At 44.4% G+C, this 14,988-nt stretch overlaps 1 protein-coding gene across 1 annotated transcript in view; it reads right to left on the bottom strand.

The window, feature by feature from the left end:
- LOC311120843 (ubiquitin-conjugating enzyme E2 E2-like) overlaps positions 1-2,619 on the bottom strand; it is a 38,133-nt gene extending 35,514 nt beyond the window's left edge. The window contains exons 1-2 of the mRNA XM_084157898.1: positions 2,481-2,619; positions 338-523 (exon numbers count right to left, since the gene is read on the bottom strand). Coding sequence (XP_084014024.1) covers positions 338-516 — 179 coding nt within the window. The 5' untranslated portion in view covers positions 517-523; positions 2,481-2,619. The remainder of the gene's footprint in view (positions 1-337; positions 524-2,480) is intronic.
- Between the last annotated feature and the right edge of the window lie 12,369 nt (positions 2,620-14,988).

Here is a 14,988-nt window from a genome sequence, read left to right as displayed (position 1 = left end):
CAATAACTGCAACGCTGCTGGGTTTTTCACACGCAACAGTTTCCCGGGTGTATGAAGAATGGTCCACCACCGAAAGGACATCCAGCCAACTTGACAACTGTGGGAAGCACTGGAGTCAACATGGGGCAGCATCCCTGTAGAATGCTTTCAACACCTTGTACAGTCCATGCCCTGCCGAATTGAGGCTGTTCTGAGGGCAAAAGGGGGTGCAACTCAATATTAGGAAGGTGTTCCTAATGTTTTGAACACTCAGTGTAACTCACCGCCCTAAGGATAGGGAGGTGCTCAAACCTGCCCCACTTAAATACCACTAAACTGAGCCAGATTCAAGGTTTACCTCTTGGCACTGGTTGAGAGTTTGGCAGCTGTTTTACTGGAGATCTTAGTCTCCTTCTTTTTGGGCTGTGCTTGTTCCCGCTCCTGTTCTGGGGGTACCGATGATTCTCTTTGTTCGATATCCGAGCTCCCCCCACTGGTGCTGGGGCTATCGTCCGGTCTCTGCACTTCACTGGACATCCTGGCCCTGGGAAACAGAGACCAAACAGCACAGCTTTAGCTTTCATTATGTTTTCTATACAAAATAAATTAGTGGTATGTTAGCCTGCCCAGGCCTTTAAAAAAAAAGTACCTTGTGTGGACTGCCAGGGTTCCAAGGTTGCACAGCCTATGATTTTACTAGTCATTGTGCAGGTTAAGATTAAGATCACTGTATTGGTCAATTGCAGACAAGGTCCAACCAAAATGTGACTTCCGCTTTTAACCTAACCCCTCTGAAAGACACACATACAGGTTTTTTGGGGGAGAGGTGCGGGGGGCTGCCACACCGGGCGCCCGGGGAGCTGTTGTTGTGGGGGGTTAAGTGCCTTGCTCAAGGGCACAACAGCAGGCAATGGCATCTAGGATTTGATCCCAGCAACACTCCGGTTGCCAGCTCACTTCCCGCCAGATTTTTCCTGTCAGACCCTGGATACAAACTGGCAACCCTCCAGTTGCTGGCTCTTCTCTCTAACCACACAACAGCGGCTACCTGCCTCCATTGTGTGGTTGAGTAGAACAGAATACTTGATTGTCCTTGCAGGAGGAAATTATTTTCACAACAGGGAAATAATTTAAAGTCTGTTTCACTGCTGGTTAATGTGTTGAAGGCAAGGTGGTGAAGCTATTTTGTGTGTTGAAAAGGAAGAGGTAGTGAGCGGTTCGTCAATATTTTCACAAACTACTAAGATCTCAAACTCTTTCAAGAAGATTCAATATTACTGCGTTAACAAACCACCTACACATTTTTTGAATGCATTAGAAACATGACTTTGTTGAGATTTAATGGAATATAGCCTAGTATGAAAGAACAATGCTGTCAAGATGTCTTGACTTGAAGAGTCAACATGTCACAGGCCTACTGACAATACAGTCTAATCTAAAACAATTAATTCAATATCACCACTCATTAACCTTTTCAGTAGTTGACCACATGGATTGATGGAACATAGATCGAAAGAGACACTAGTCGATTAAACTCAACTAATCAGGGAGTTGAGTTTAGTAGGCTAAAGAGACACTAGAACAGTAGGCCTGTGCCTCTACAAAGGGCATCAGACGACTGAGATATCGCCTTTGATGACAATAATGAGGTGAGGTAATTTTTTATCTATCACGGTCATGGGCGTCAAGCCAAACGTATCAGTTTATATTGTTTCGAATAAAAGCCTGGGGAATAGGCCTACGGTAAAACATACAAACGGTTAATCAAACGGTAAACTAAAGTAGTGCTTAACCACTACCTTTCCCGGGGGTGTTATGATAAGGACATCAACGCTATTAGTGTATCCACTCGACAGACATGTATCGACTTGCAAAACAGGCGTGCGATGGCAACTTGGGGCAATGATATCAATTCTGAAAATTGTTAGTTACATTTATCAAAGACGACTCGCGTGTTGACTCTAGGGGCCTCAATAAATAGGACACAATAATGTATCACTTTCTTCTGTCGTTGTTTCGGAGCCAGCTGAGCAATAGGTCAACACAATTTGCAAGCCTCCCCCTTTCGACTGAAAAAATAAAAATAATAACATGTGCCCGCGACACAAATAGAGCTGTCAAAAAAGCAATGCATAACAAACATCTTTAACACTGCAGGAAAAAGTAGCACCCGCTGTGCTATGTCCTGCTATGGGGAATTTAAATCAAGAGGCCTGAGCGTTTAAAACTCGGGAAAATATGCAGAGAACATCACGTTTTAGAAATTCTTCGACAAGGCATCAAGGGCTCGTCAAGGCCAGTCGACGCGAGGGCCAAATGAACGGCTTGGAAATGTGTGAATCCAACGTTTCTCAAGTGTCCACAATGAGCGTTGAGCTGCTCGGGCACAAAGGGAGGCACGTCCCACACATCCCCCTCATCGGAAAATGCCACTTTCACGGGACATTTACTTACTTTCTGTACACATACGAAGGACAGTAACATGCGTGCGTAAATATTACCTGGCAGCTGACCGTCGATGCTGTATTTTGTATTAAAATCCCAAGTGAAAAGTATATCCACACACACACGGCCGTCTGCTCGCACTCGTGTCCTTGCTATTTAACTGAAGGTAGCAACCGAAAAGCGATTACAGAAAACTGAAGAAGCCGGACCGCCTCCACGCGCGCTCTCATATTGCGCGCGCCGCTCGTGCACGTATGATGGTCCCATTCGCCCGATATAAAACAAATCTGTATGCTTTGGAGAAGTTGTAATAGTCCAACATCAACACATGTGATACATTACCACAAAGCAGTTGTATTATTCAAAACAACAAATATAGAGTTGAACTAGTCAAACTACTCAATGTTGGATGTCGGCTATCTGAAAATGATGGACACTGCAGGTCGAATGAGAAAGGTAGGCTATGATTATGCGCGTGTAGATCAGGAAACTCAACATATCATGGCATAACACTGGGCTGGGTTTCCCAAAAGCTTCTTAATTCTATTGAAACTAAATAATAAATTTGGGAAACACAGACTTGGTTCACGCATAGCTGTCCATGGGCAACATAACTTTAGTGTAATGGGGATGAATAGTGTATGTGTATATAAGTGGAAGCTCCTCAGAGGAGGAAGGGGAGGACCATCCTTCTCAGTGAATTTCTAAATAAATAAATAGTGAAACATAAAAATTATGCTTTTTAGATAGAACTATACTAAATATATTCACGTCACCAAATCATTTAAAACACACTGTTTTGCAATGAAGGTCTATAGTAGCTTCAGCAGCACTCTGTACAGTACAGTAGCTGATGTGTTGTGGTCCTCTGTAGCTCAATTCGTAGAGCATGGCGCTTGTAACGCCAGAGTAGTGGGTTCGATCCCCGGGACCACCCTTACGTAAAAATGTATGCACACATGACTGTAAGTCGCTTTGGATAAAAGCGTCTGCAAAATTTCATATTATTATATTATTGTGCACTGAAGCGAAGGGAAAAGTGAGAGGAGGAGAGCGCGTAGATAGATGCGAGAAGGAATTGTATACACAACGAGCGGTTTGTATGTGGCTGCTATGCACGTGAATTGTGTTTGCGTGTGATCAGGGGTGTATTCATTGCGCAGATTCTGTTGAAAAACGTTTCTTAAACGGAAGCAAACTGAACGAAACGGGGACATACCTGCATTTGTCCAATAAAAACTCTCGTTTGCAACTGTTGGACTAATGATTACATCCTAGATCAGCTAGATGGAGGCAAGAGTGTGCAAGGCGGTATTGATTGTGTCACTGTCTCTCAACTTGATTACACAAAATTATCTCGACCTGTGCACCTACGTTGTAAACTTTCATTCATAGGCTAGGTTGTAGCAACCTCATGATGGGTACAGGGAAAATTTTAGTATCATGTAGTAGCTTAAACCTATCGATGTTACATTGAGCTGGATGAATGGAATATGAATGACAGTCATCCAATATGCTGTAATAGAAACAAGGCCATGTTTATTCAAATGTTTATTGTTTAAGGTTTGAATTCAAGCAAAGTCTTCCCCTGCAAAAATAGCCCAAAACAACATACACTGTCATACAGGGCAGAGCTTTTACTGTGCAGGGCAGAGCTTCTCCTGTATGGACTGTGAGATACTTCATGATGACACACTGATGGAGGGACTGTGCATTCATTCCCCATTTGACCAAACTTATTCAATCAAATAATTCACTGCAGTGCTCCCATGCAATGCCTCCATGTTCCTCCCTCATTGAATGTTTATGAATTCTGATCCTCATTCTAATGAAGGCCTTTTGGATTACCCTTCACAGTCATTAGATCAGCATAACAATAGCCATCGGCCATGGAGGGGCCTGACAGCGACCTACGGGCCAGCGTGTGAATAGAGGAGGCTGCAGCACAAGTACTTCCTGAGTCTCACCGTGACAGGGCACAAGGTCAGCTCTGCACTGTGCTGAGGGCCTTTGTGATGGAAATTGCAGTGTATAAGTTTCAACCCAGAACAATCGGGAACCTCGCCCTCCATGTTCCTCAGGTCCCTTCTCCACACCAAAACCAATGGAGAAAGAATGCTGAATGCTCTGAGTCTCCTGGGGCAGTTCACTGTTAGGGCCTACTAGGCTTGTCTTCAGATTGGTTGGAACTTCAGTTCATGGCTGGTGCGTTTTTGTGTGTGTTGAACAGTTGAGTGGAGTGACATTAGATTCACCAAATTCGACACAGATGTTGTGCTGCTTGAGAGAAACACGTTCAATTAGGTCCATCTGGGCAAATGTGTCAGTGGATTGGATGGGGTGTAAATATTATTTCACTACTAAAGCTGTTGAGCAAATGTAGGCTAGGTCTATTTGGAAGTAGTATCAATATTTGATATTGAATGGTAATGTATTATAGGCTATAGGTCCACTGATAACACAATCACTAAATTAAATAAAAACGACATAGAAAGTTATTAAAGCTACAACATATTCAATATAGCATTAGCTACAGCAAATTCAATGCATTCCGCAGCCACGCATGAGGAATAAGTAAGTATTGTGTCATCAAATATCCAAGATTTGACCTGAGAGAGCTGCTCAATTAAGCACTATGCATATGAGGGTATTATAAAGACTTTATGTTGATGGTGCTCACATCCGTTGTTATCCAACATTTATATGTTGAATCTATATGTTTAATCTTTTTGAAGGCCCTATCCAATGGCAGACACAGTGATCAGATCCTGGCTGACATAAAAGGCATTGAAATGGCTCAGCATCCTGAGCATCAGTGTGTGTTAATCCTTTCCTGGTGTTGAACACAAGGTGGGGCTATGACACCTGCCACTGGGGCCTAATCAACTCTCCTCTCCTGCACTTTATCACTGTCTTCTGTACTGTTCTCCTCATGCCTGTACATCCCCATGTTATTCTGTGGTCTGATGCCACACTGACATCAGTGACATTTCTGTCATCTTAATGTCATTGTAATGTGGTGAGGACAAGGAGAGAGGAGGCCAGGGGGCTGTCTGTCTGTCTATCTGTCTATCTGTTACTCCTCCATCCCAGGGACTAGCAGCAATTCAGGCGGAGAGACACTGATTGGACAGCGGCAACGCTGGGACAGGAAGCCAGGGACAAGCCAAGGTCACTCAAACACACATCATCTTCTCTCAGAGGGTAACTATCAATATGAGCTTCGATGGGTTTCTATTATCAAAGGACCTGTAAGTAGAGAGACCAAGGTGTTCTGGTGTTGTGTTTATTGATTATATGTTTATTGATTTCACCAGAAATCTATTCAACTGCATCTGTTTTGCCTATCCAAAGGCAATTAAGTGATCTTATTATCTTATTATGGGAACCCAGACCCAGAAAATTAGTGTTTTGAGAGTCTCCTTTAACTCTTATAGAAGCGAATGACATGACTATTATTCACATATAGATTGATACATTCTCCTATAGCATTACAATGCCAACATGGGTCTTACAGATTCAGCACTTTTGTTCACATCAGGCACCACTATAACCCTGTTTGAACTCATCCTGATCCTGATTAAGTCAGTGTAGATAGATTCTCATCCTTGTTCAGGAGATTGACTGAAGCCGGTTGTTTAGTCCTATACCTGATCAGTAAGCCTGCAGACATCACAGTCTTCTCGTTTCAGAGTTGGCTGCTCCTGTTGTGAGAGCCACAAATAATTCCTTAAAAAAAACTTTCACCCAGCACACATACTTATCACACCCAAGCCCACTGAAACCAAGAAGAGCCTCTCTGAGACAGACTTTAAACTTTTCCAATAATCACATAAGGCCTTGGACTGTGTAGAAATCATCCAAGTGTGCCAGAGTGCTCTTTTGTGGTTGTCTTGTTCTATTCCAGGGCAAATTGTGTGAAACCGATTCTCTTCTCAGCCACAAAATGGATCTGGACACCTGCCAGTTTGTTGCTGTTGCACTCAGCTCTCAAGAAGGATCGCCTCTGTTCAGAAGAAAATACAAATCAACAAACATTTTTAGGGGTTAGTGAATAGTGAATAGTTATGCATGCTCAAGTTTTGTGTTTTTTTTGTTTGTTTCACTAGAAAATATATTTTGCATCTTCAAAGTGGTAGGCATGTTGTGTAAATCAAATGATACAAACCCCCCAAAAATCAATTTTAATTCCAGGTTGTAAGGCAACAAAATAGGAAAAATGCCAAGGGGGGTGAATACTTTCGCAAGCCACTGTATACACTACCAGTCAAAAGTTTGGACACACCTACTCATTCAAGGTTTTTTAAAAATAATTTACAGGACTAGTAAAGGCCCAGTGCACTACTCTTGTGTTACAAAATATATATATTTTATATACAGTACCAGTCAAAATGTTGGACACACCTACTCATTCAAGGGTTTTTCTTTATTTTTTAAAAACTATTTTCTACATTGTAGAATAATAGTGAAGACACCAAAACTATGAAATAACACAAATAGAAACATATAGTAACCAAAAAAGTGTTAAACAAATCAAAATAGCCACCCTTTGCCTTGATGACAGCTTTGCACACTCTTGGCATTCTCTCAACCAGCTTCATGAGGTAGTCACCTGGAATGCATTTCAATTAACAGGTGTGCCTTCTTAAAAGTTAATTTGTGGAATTTCTTTCCTTCTTAATGCATTTGAGCCAATCAGTTGTGTTGTGACAGGTAGGGGTGTATACAGAAGATAGCCCTATTTGGTAAAAGACACACAAAAGTAGTGCACTGGGCCTTTACTAGTCCTGTATTAGCGGACCAATATAGCCATCTGTATCGCAGGTTTTAAAAAATGGTATACGCCCACATCAGTAGACGGCAGCATATAATGCACAACTTGGCAGTGGTCACATATCAATCACTGACTATTCAAACACAATCAACAGTTTTTGTTTTGGAATGACAACTCCACTCAAATTACTAATACAATCATATCTGATTGGTGCAGTGTATGTTGGTCAGAATCCAAAGAGATCAAGTTCTCATTGGCACTGACCCAGCCTAGTTTCCTCCAAAGAAGGGAGAGAGAAATGCTTAAATAGAACACCTGTTCCACAATCTTTTAAATGATAACAGGGTATCAAATGAAAACATGTATCACTATGGATTTGCTATGGAATGTAAATATTACTGTATGTATTGATAATGGAATCAGTACTTAATAAGTTATCCAAACTCACGATAGTACAGTAACTCTATTCCTTGAAAACCAGAGTATTGGTGTTCCCATAGTGGCCTATAAAATAGGGAACTTGTAGCAGTCTATAAGGGCAGAAATGTTGCAGGAGGCAGGCAGGATCAGGTACAGAAGATATGCTTTTATTTATTGAAAATGATGGTCCATAGATGCAATTGGCAATATAAAAAAAATGATAAAAAAAAAACAGATATTTATAAACTTCTCAATTTGACATAATAATGGAAAAGAAAATGCCAAGAGCAGGCAAACCTGTCTATACCATAAGACTCAGGTTGGGCTATACCAGGCTCATGTCAGCCACAATTACCAAGATCAATCTGCCAAAGATAACCCCAAACAGGCGTTTACATTCCACTAGCCCTTCCCTGGGACATACCACTGTTAAAATTGACAATTAACAAAATTACATGGTATTCAATGTAAAAGGCATGTCCCAAAATCCTTAATTACATTGTATAATAATAGTCTAAAGGAGACATAATCATAATCATAACACATTCATAAAAGGAACTTAATTTCATTCACAATTCACAGTAGACTAATTCATAATATTAGCATCCTCGCTGGAAGGCCACGTACAACTATTGGAATGCGCAGGAATGTGCACCCTTAATTTTGGCGGGTAGGCTCAGGGCCGGACTACCGCATTTAGGAAAACAGCTATCTTGTCACGACCGTCTTGAAAGGGAGCAGACCAATACGCAGCGCGTTGAGTGAACATGATGACTTTAATGAGTACAGCACGTAAATACAAAACAAAAGACGATAGTGAAGTCCAACAGTGACAATGACTGAACCTGGAACAAAAACCCACAATTCCCACAGGAAAACATTCAGATAAATATGGCTCCCAATCAGAGATAACGAGCCGACAGCTGACACTCGTTACCTCCGATTGGGAGTCATAGACCAAACCTAGAAATGAAGCCAACAGAAAAGCAAACATAGAAAATACACCCAAACCCAACATAACAAAATACACCCTGGCTCAAATACAAAAGTCCCGGAGCCAGAGTGTCACAGTACCCCCCCCTAAAGGTGCGAACTCCGGGCGCACCAGCATACAGTCTAGGGGAGGGTCTGGGTGGGCGTCTGTCCCCGGTGGCGGTTCTGGCCCTGGTCGTGGTCCCCACCCCACCTTAGTCACTATCTGCTTCCGTAGCCTCCTCCACATGACCACCCCCCCACTAAACCCCACTGGATTAAGGGGCGGCACCGGACTAAAGGGCAGCACCGGACTAAGGGGCAGCACCGGACTAAGGGGCAGTACCGGACTAAGGGGCAGCACCAGGATAAGGGGCAGCACCGGGCTAAGGGACAGCACCGGACTCAATGGCGGATCCTGGCTGGCTGGCTCTGGCGGATCCTGGCTGGACGGCTCATGGCTGGCTGAAGGATCTGGCTGCTCATGGCTGGCTGACGGATCTGGCTGCTCATGGCTGGCTGACGGATCTGGCTGCTCATGGCTGGCCGACGGATCTGGCTGCTCATGGCTGGCCGACGGATCTGGCTGCTCATGGCTGGCTGAAGGATCTGGCTGCTCATGGCTGGCTGACGGATCTGGCTGCTCATGGCTGGCTGACGGATCTGGCTGCTCATGGCTGGCCGACGGATCGTTCAGACGGCGTTGGGCAGACAGGCAGTTCAGGCGGCGTCGGGCAGACGGCAGACTCTGGCCGGCCGAGACGCACTATAGGCCTGGTGCGTGGTGCCGGAACTGGTGGTCCCGGGCTGAGGACACGCATCTCAGGGCTAGTGCGGGGAGAAGGAACAGGGCATGCTGGACCCTGGGGACGCACATAAGGCCTAGTGCGTGGTGCCGGAACTGGTGGTCCCGGGCTGAGGACACGCATCTCAGGGCTAGTGCGGGGAGAAGGAACAGGGCATGCTGGACCCTGGGGACGCACATAAGGCCTAGTGCGTGGTGCCGGAACTGGTGGTCCCGGGCTGAGGACACGCATCTCAGGGCTAGTGCGGGGAGCAGGAACAGGCCGGGCTGGGCTGGCGACGCACACCGTAGACTTGGTGCGGGTGGCAGGAACAGGCCGGACCGGGCTGGCGACGCGCACCGTAGGTTTGGTGCGAGTGGCAGGAACAGGCCGGGTCGGGCTGGCGACGCACACCGTAGGCTTGGTGCGGGTGGCAGGAACAGGCCGGGCTGGGCTGGCGACGCACACCGTAGACTTGGTGCGGGTGGCAGGAACAGGCCGGACCGGGCTGGCGACGCGCACCGTAGGTTTGGTGCGAGTGGCAGGAACAGGCCGGGTCGGGCTGGCGACGCACACCGTAGACTTGGTGCGGGTGGCAGGAACAGGCCGGACCGGGCTGGCGACGCGCACCGTAAGTTTGGTGCGAGTGGCAGGAACAGGCCGGGTCGGGCTGGCGACGCACACCGTAGGCTTGATGCGTGGAGTAGGAACAGGCCGGTCCGTACTGGGAACACACACCACTGGCTTTAACTGGGGATCAGGAACGGGCCGGACCGGACTGGTAACACACATCAGTCTCTCACGCCGTGCCGCAACAACTTCCCTTCCTCTACTCGCCAATGGCTCCCGTAATCCGATAGCCTTCTCTCCACATCTCCCTGTGGCAGCCTCCTGCTGCCCAACCGCCCAAGCCATGTGCCCCCCCCCAAAAAACTTTTTGGGGTTGCCTCTCGTCCCTCCGACGATGGCCCTGCCGACGCCGTTGCTCCTCTCTCCGTCGCCTCTCCACTGTCTCGCTCCATGGACGGCGATCCATCCCCTCCAGGATTTCCTCCCAAGTCCAGGACCCTTTTCCGTCCAAAATCTCCTCCCATGTCCATGAATCCTTTGGAGCTGGGTCCTGTTGCCGCTTGACACGCTGCTTGGTCCTCTTATGGTGGGTTTTTCTGTCACGACCGTCTTGAAAGGGAGCAGACCAATACGCAGCGCGTTGAGTGAACATGATGACTTTAATGAGTACAGCACGTAAATACAAAACAAAAGACGATAGTGAAGTCCAACAGTGACAATGACTGAACCTGGAACAAAAACCCACAATTCCCACAGGAAAACATTCAGATAAATATGGCTCCCAATCAGAGATAACGAGCCGACAGCTGACACTCGTTACCTCCGATTGGGAGTCATAGACCAAACCTAGAAATGAAGCCAACAGAAAAGCAAACATAGAAAATACACCCAAACCCAACATAACAAAATACACCCTGGCTCAAATACAAAAGTCCCGGAGCCAGAGTGTCACATATCTTCCTGCATTTCAACACAAGTTTAAAGCTAATTTCCTGCAATTCTACCCATTTTGCTGTCTTACCTCCAGGGGGCCCTGTGTATATTATGACCTGCGTGCCCGTACGGTAATCCGGCACTATGTAGGCTAGGAACATTTGACAAGACACTCCAAGGACTTAACAGCAAACAAACACATTTTCTGGAAATGAAATGTTCTTCTACATCCTGAGTCTTGCAAATGGTCATGTGCATTATAAAGATTGTGCCCACTCAGAGGAGGAGAAATGGCAAATGAAATGCATCGATACAACAACAGGTGGGCTACATCGTAGGCATCGTCCCACTGGGCATGATGTCAGTTTTGATTAACATTTGGTTGAGTTGTCAACTAACGTGAATTCAACATGAACTCAACAAAAAATGTCACAATGGTTAAACGTTTTGTAAAAAAAAAGACTTTTTCAAATCCAATCATTTTTCATCACATTGATTTTTGTTGGTTGAAATGACGTGGAAAAAACGTTGATTCAACCAGTTTGTGCCCAGTGGGGTAGGGCTATCAAAATGAAACAGAAATGTCTACAATGTTTTAATAAACAGTAAGTCAATTAAATGGTGTTACACTAGTGATTCTTGTAAGATAATATGGAATATAGTATTAGCAGGAAATGTGTTTAATTTGGAACAACAACATCAGACACTTTCAATGGAGAATGCTCTCTAAAATGGCAGGAGTCTGGAGAGCGTACTAGTGGAGAGTGGAGGCCCAATTTTTTAAGACTGGTCTTCAGTGGTTTCTTAAAATCTTTACCACCTGCAATTTGTGACATCTCAGCAGAGTGTTTACATTGATGACAAAATCAGTTTAGAAATGGTTTTTCAAGTGTTGACAACTTGTGTTGGTCTATGGGCATAATGATGTTCTTTCTGAGGCTATTTTCCAGAGTAATGGTTTGTTTGCATTCGCTGTGCACTATGGGACGGTTTCGCAGACAGAGTTTAATTTAAATCAGGACTAGGATAATTCTACTTAAATCAATCCAGATTTTTAAAACGGCTTTGTGAGACTTTGCTTAACTTCAGATTAATTAGTTCTAGACTAGGGAGTCCCAGACTATGGTAATTAAGGACTAACCAGTTAATCTTTGTGAAGCTTGATTAGATTAACAATGTGCAATTGGTGCTGACCTGAGGACGCTTCAAAAACCAGGGATGGGGCACTAATAAATAATAAGCATTGTGTGGAATTGGAGCAAGTCACCTAAACAAAACAATGGAAGGAGGTAAAAGAAAACGTTCAAAGAATTTCAGTGACTTTGAAAAAACCCGCTTGAAGCGAATTGTCAAACCACCCAATTATGGAGAACAAACAGCATGATTCATCAACAGAAAACAAGAAGAAGAACGCCTGGACTACCAATTGTAATGAATTCAACTCAAATGAAAAAAGTAAACAAAAGGACACTACAACAACTTCAGGTGTGATACTATATTTATTTTTTGTTTACTTTTTAAAATCAGAGTAACTTTGAAATGTTAGTTTTTTTTGTGTTAAACATCACAGTGGGGCCTAAATGTATTTGTGTGACAGAAATGTCAATACCATACATAATTGCTAATATCATTTCTATATTGTCTTTCTAAGGTCCTGTGGAAAAACATTTGAAAAAATCTACATTAAAAAAGACCAGAGACAGATGAGCTGGGGGACTTGTTGACCGGGATCATTGATAGCCAGCCACCCCTAGAAGGTATCCCCGATGATGACCATTTGGACAGTTAAGATGTGGGACCGTTCCAATCCTCATTTGGTAGGACGCATTCATTCAACATGTGCCATCCCTGGACTGCAGGGAATATGTAATGTTGTCAGTCATCTCTTGCACTCCCATCTTGAAATGTTCTCTAATGCAGCAATGTAATCATTTTCTAGAGGCAGATGATCACCATAGCTTGGAGGGGACTTGTCTTAACAGGATGAAGGTCAGCCTGCTACATCTGCAGCAGCCGGGAGGGAAGATTGTGTCACTAATCCGGGCCGGAGGACAAAGACAGAGGCTGAGCATGCATGAGAAACTGCCCATGGAATTTCATAAGTGCAAACTAATGTATTTAAAAGAGCATGATCTGAAGATGCAAATCCTTCATGTTGAGTTGGCTATGAAGGAGGAGGAAAGAAAACATGAAGCAGCAGCAGTACCAATGTCATTCTCCACCAGTTTGGGGTCCATACATTTCCATTTGTGAATTAAAAACCTTTTTGTTACCAATCCATGGGTATTGTTTGCTTCAATCATGAGCTATCTTTGTTGTGAGAAGTGTTGCATAGCAAAATCATCTCTGTAGTCTTGTCCATTTCTGTCATTGTCTGCCTCAACCATGGGAACCTCTGGGTCATCTTCAATACGAGGATCTGGGCAGCCATGTTTGAGGTAATTGATCTGGGCAGCCATGTTTGAGGTAATTGTGAAGCACTGCTGTTGCAATTATGACAATGCAGCATCTTCTTTGTTGAAAGCGCAATGTGTTTCTGAAACACTGGAAACCACTCTTCCATACACTAAACACGTGCTCCACTACATCTCTGGTGTGGATATGAGCTTGATTGTACCGTTGTTGCTCAGGTCCTTTTGTGGGAAGATAGGGGATGAACAAGAAGTTGGTCTGTGCATATATGTATGATTCAACTCTGTTGTCCTCCTTCAAGCTGAGCATACAAAGATGATCCTTGAGTCATTAGCTGCACCTTTTCAATGTACAACAATGTTGGAGAACTGCACACACTTTGTTCATTTATTGAGAACCAGTTTTTAAGATTCCTGTACTCTTCAGCATCTGCTGTAGAGGGACACTTGATGGGAATATGACATCCATCTATACAGCCAATGACTCCAGGGAAGTTCCCATATTCATAGAACTATACCTTGTAGTTGGCTCGGGCAGCAGCATAAGGGAACTTGATGTAATTGGTGATCAGTACTTGTAGGGAAGGAGGGATGGGCCTTCCCCGAAGAGAGTCAGATGAAAGCCTTGGATCAAGCAAACAAATGTCAGCTGCATTTTCTTTGTACATATGGAAATGGTCACAGAAATGGATTTCATCAAAATCATTTAGTGAGTTGCTCCTGTCTATAACCACCCTTCTGTCTGGCCTTGGTGGTGCTCTTTGATCATCCTTGAAATAGTTTATGTAATCCATTTTCCTCCATTGCCAAGATCAACCTGGGGGCCAACATCCATTAATCTAAAGTTAAACCTGCCTCTGGCCAGGTTTAATTTAAGCTTTTACTTATACTGAACAAAAGTATAAACGCAACATGCAACAATTTCTACGATTTTACTGAGTTACAGTTCATATAAGGAAATCAGTCAATTGAAATTAATTCATTAGGCCCTAATCTATGGATTTCACATGACTGGGAATACAGATATGCATCTGTCGGTCACAGATACCGTTTAAAAAAAAGTAGAGGCGTGGGTCAGAAAGCCAGTCAGTATTCTTCAGAGGGCATTGAGGAGTACACCACATCAGTCACTGGCTTCATCAATAAGTGCATCGATGACGTCGTCCCCACAGTGACTGTACGTACATACCCCAACCAGAAGCCATGGATTACAGGCAACATCCGCACTGAGCTAAAGGGTAGAGCTGCCGCTTTCAAGGAGCGGGACTTTAACCCAGAAGCTTAAAATAAATCCTGCTATGCCCTCCAATGAACCATCAAACAGGCAAAGCGTCAATACAGGACTAAGATCGAATCGTACTACACCGGCTCCGATGCTCGTCGGATGTGGCAGGGCATGCAAACTATTACAGACTACAAAGGGAAGCACAGCCGCGAGCTGCCCAGTGACACGAGCCTACCAGACGAGCTATATTATTTCTATGCTCGCTTCGAGGCAAGTAAAACTGAAACATGCATGAGAGCATCAGCTGTTCTGGACGACTGTGTGATCACGCTCTCCGTAGCCGATGTGAGTAAGACCTTTAAACAGGTCAACATTCACAAGGTCGCAGGGCCAGATGGATTACCAGGACGTGTACTCCGAGCATGCGCTGACCATCTGGCAAGTGTCTTCAATTACATTTTCAACCTGAGTCTG

Source organism: Coregonus lavaretus (assembly GCF_964263955.1).
Source record: "Coregonus lavaretus genome assembly, chromosome: 3".
Classification (NCBI taxonomy): Eukaryota; Metazoa; Chordata; class Actinopteri; order Salmoniformes; family Salmonidae; genus Coregonus; species Coregonus lavaretus.
This window is presented reverse-complemented; position numbering and strand designations above follow the sequence as displayed.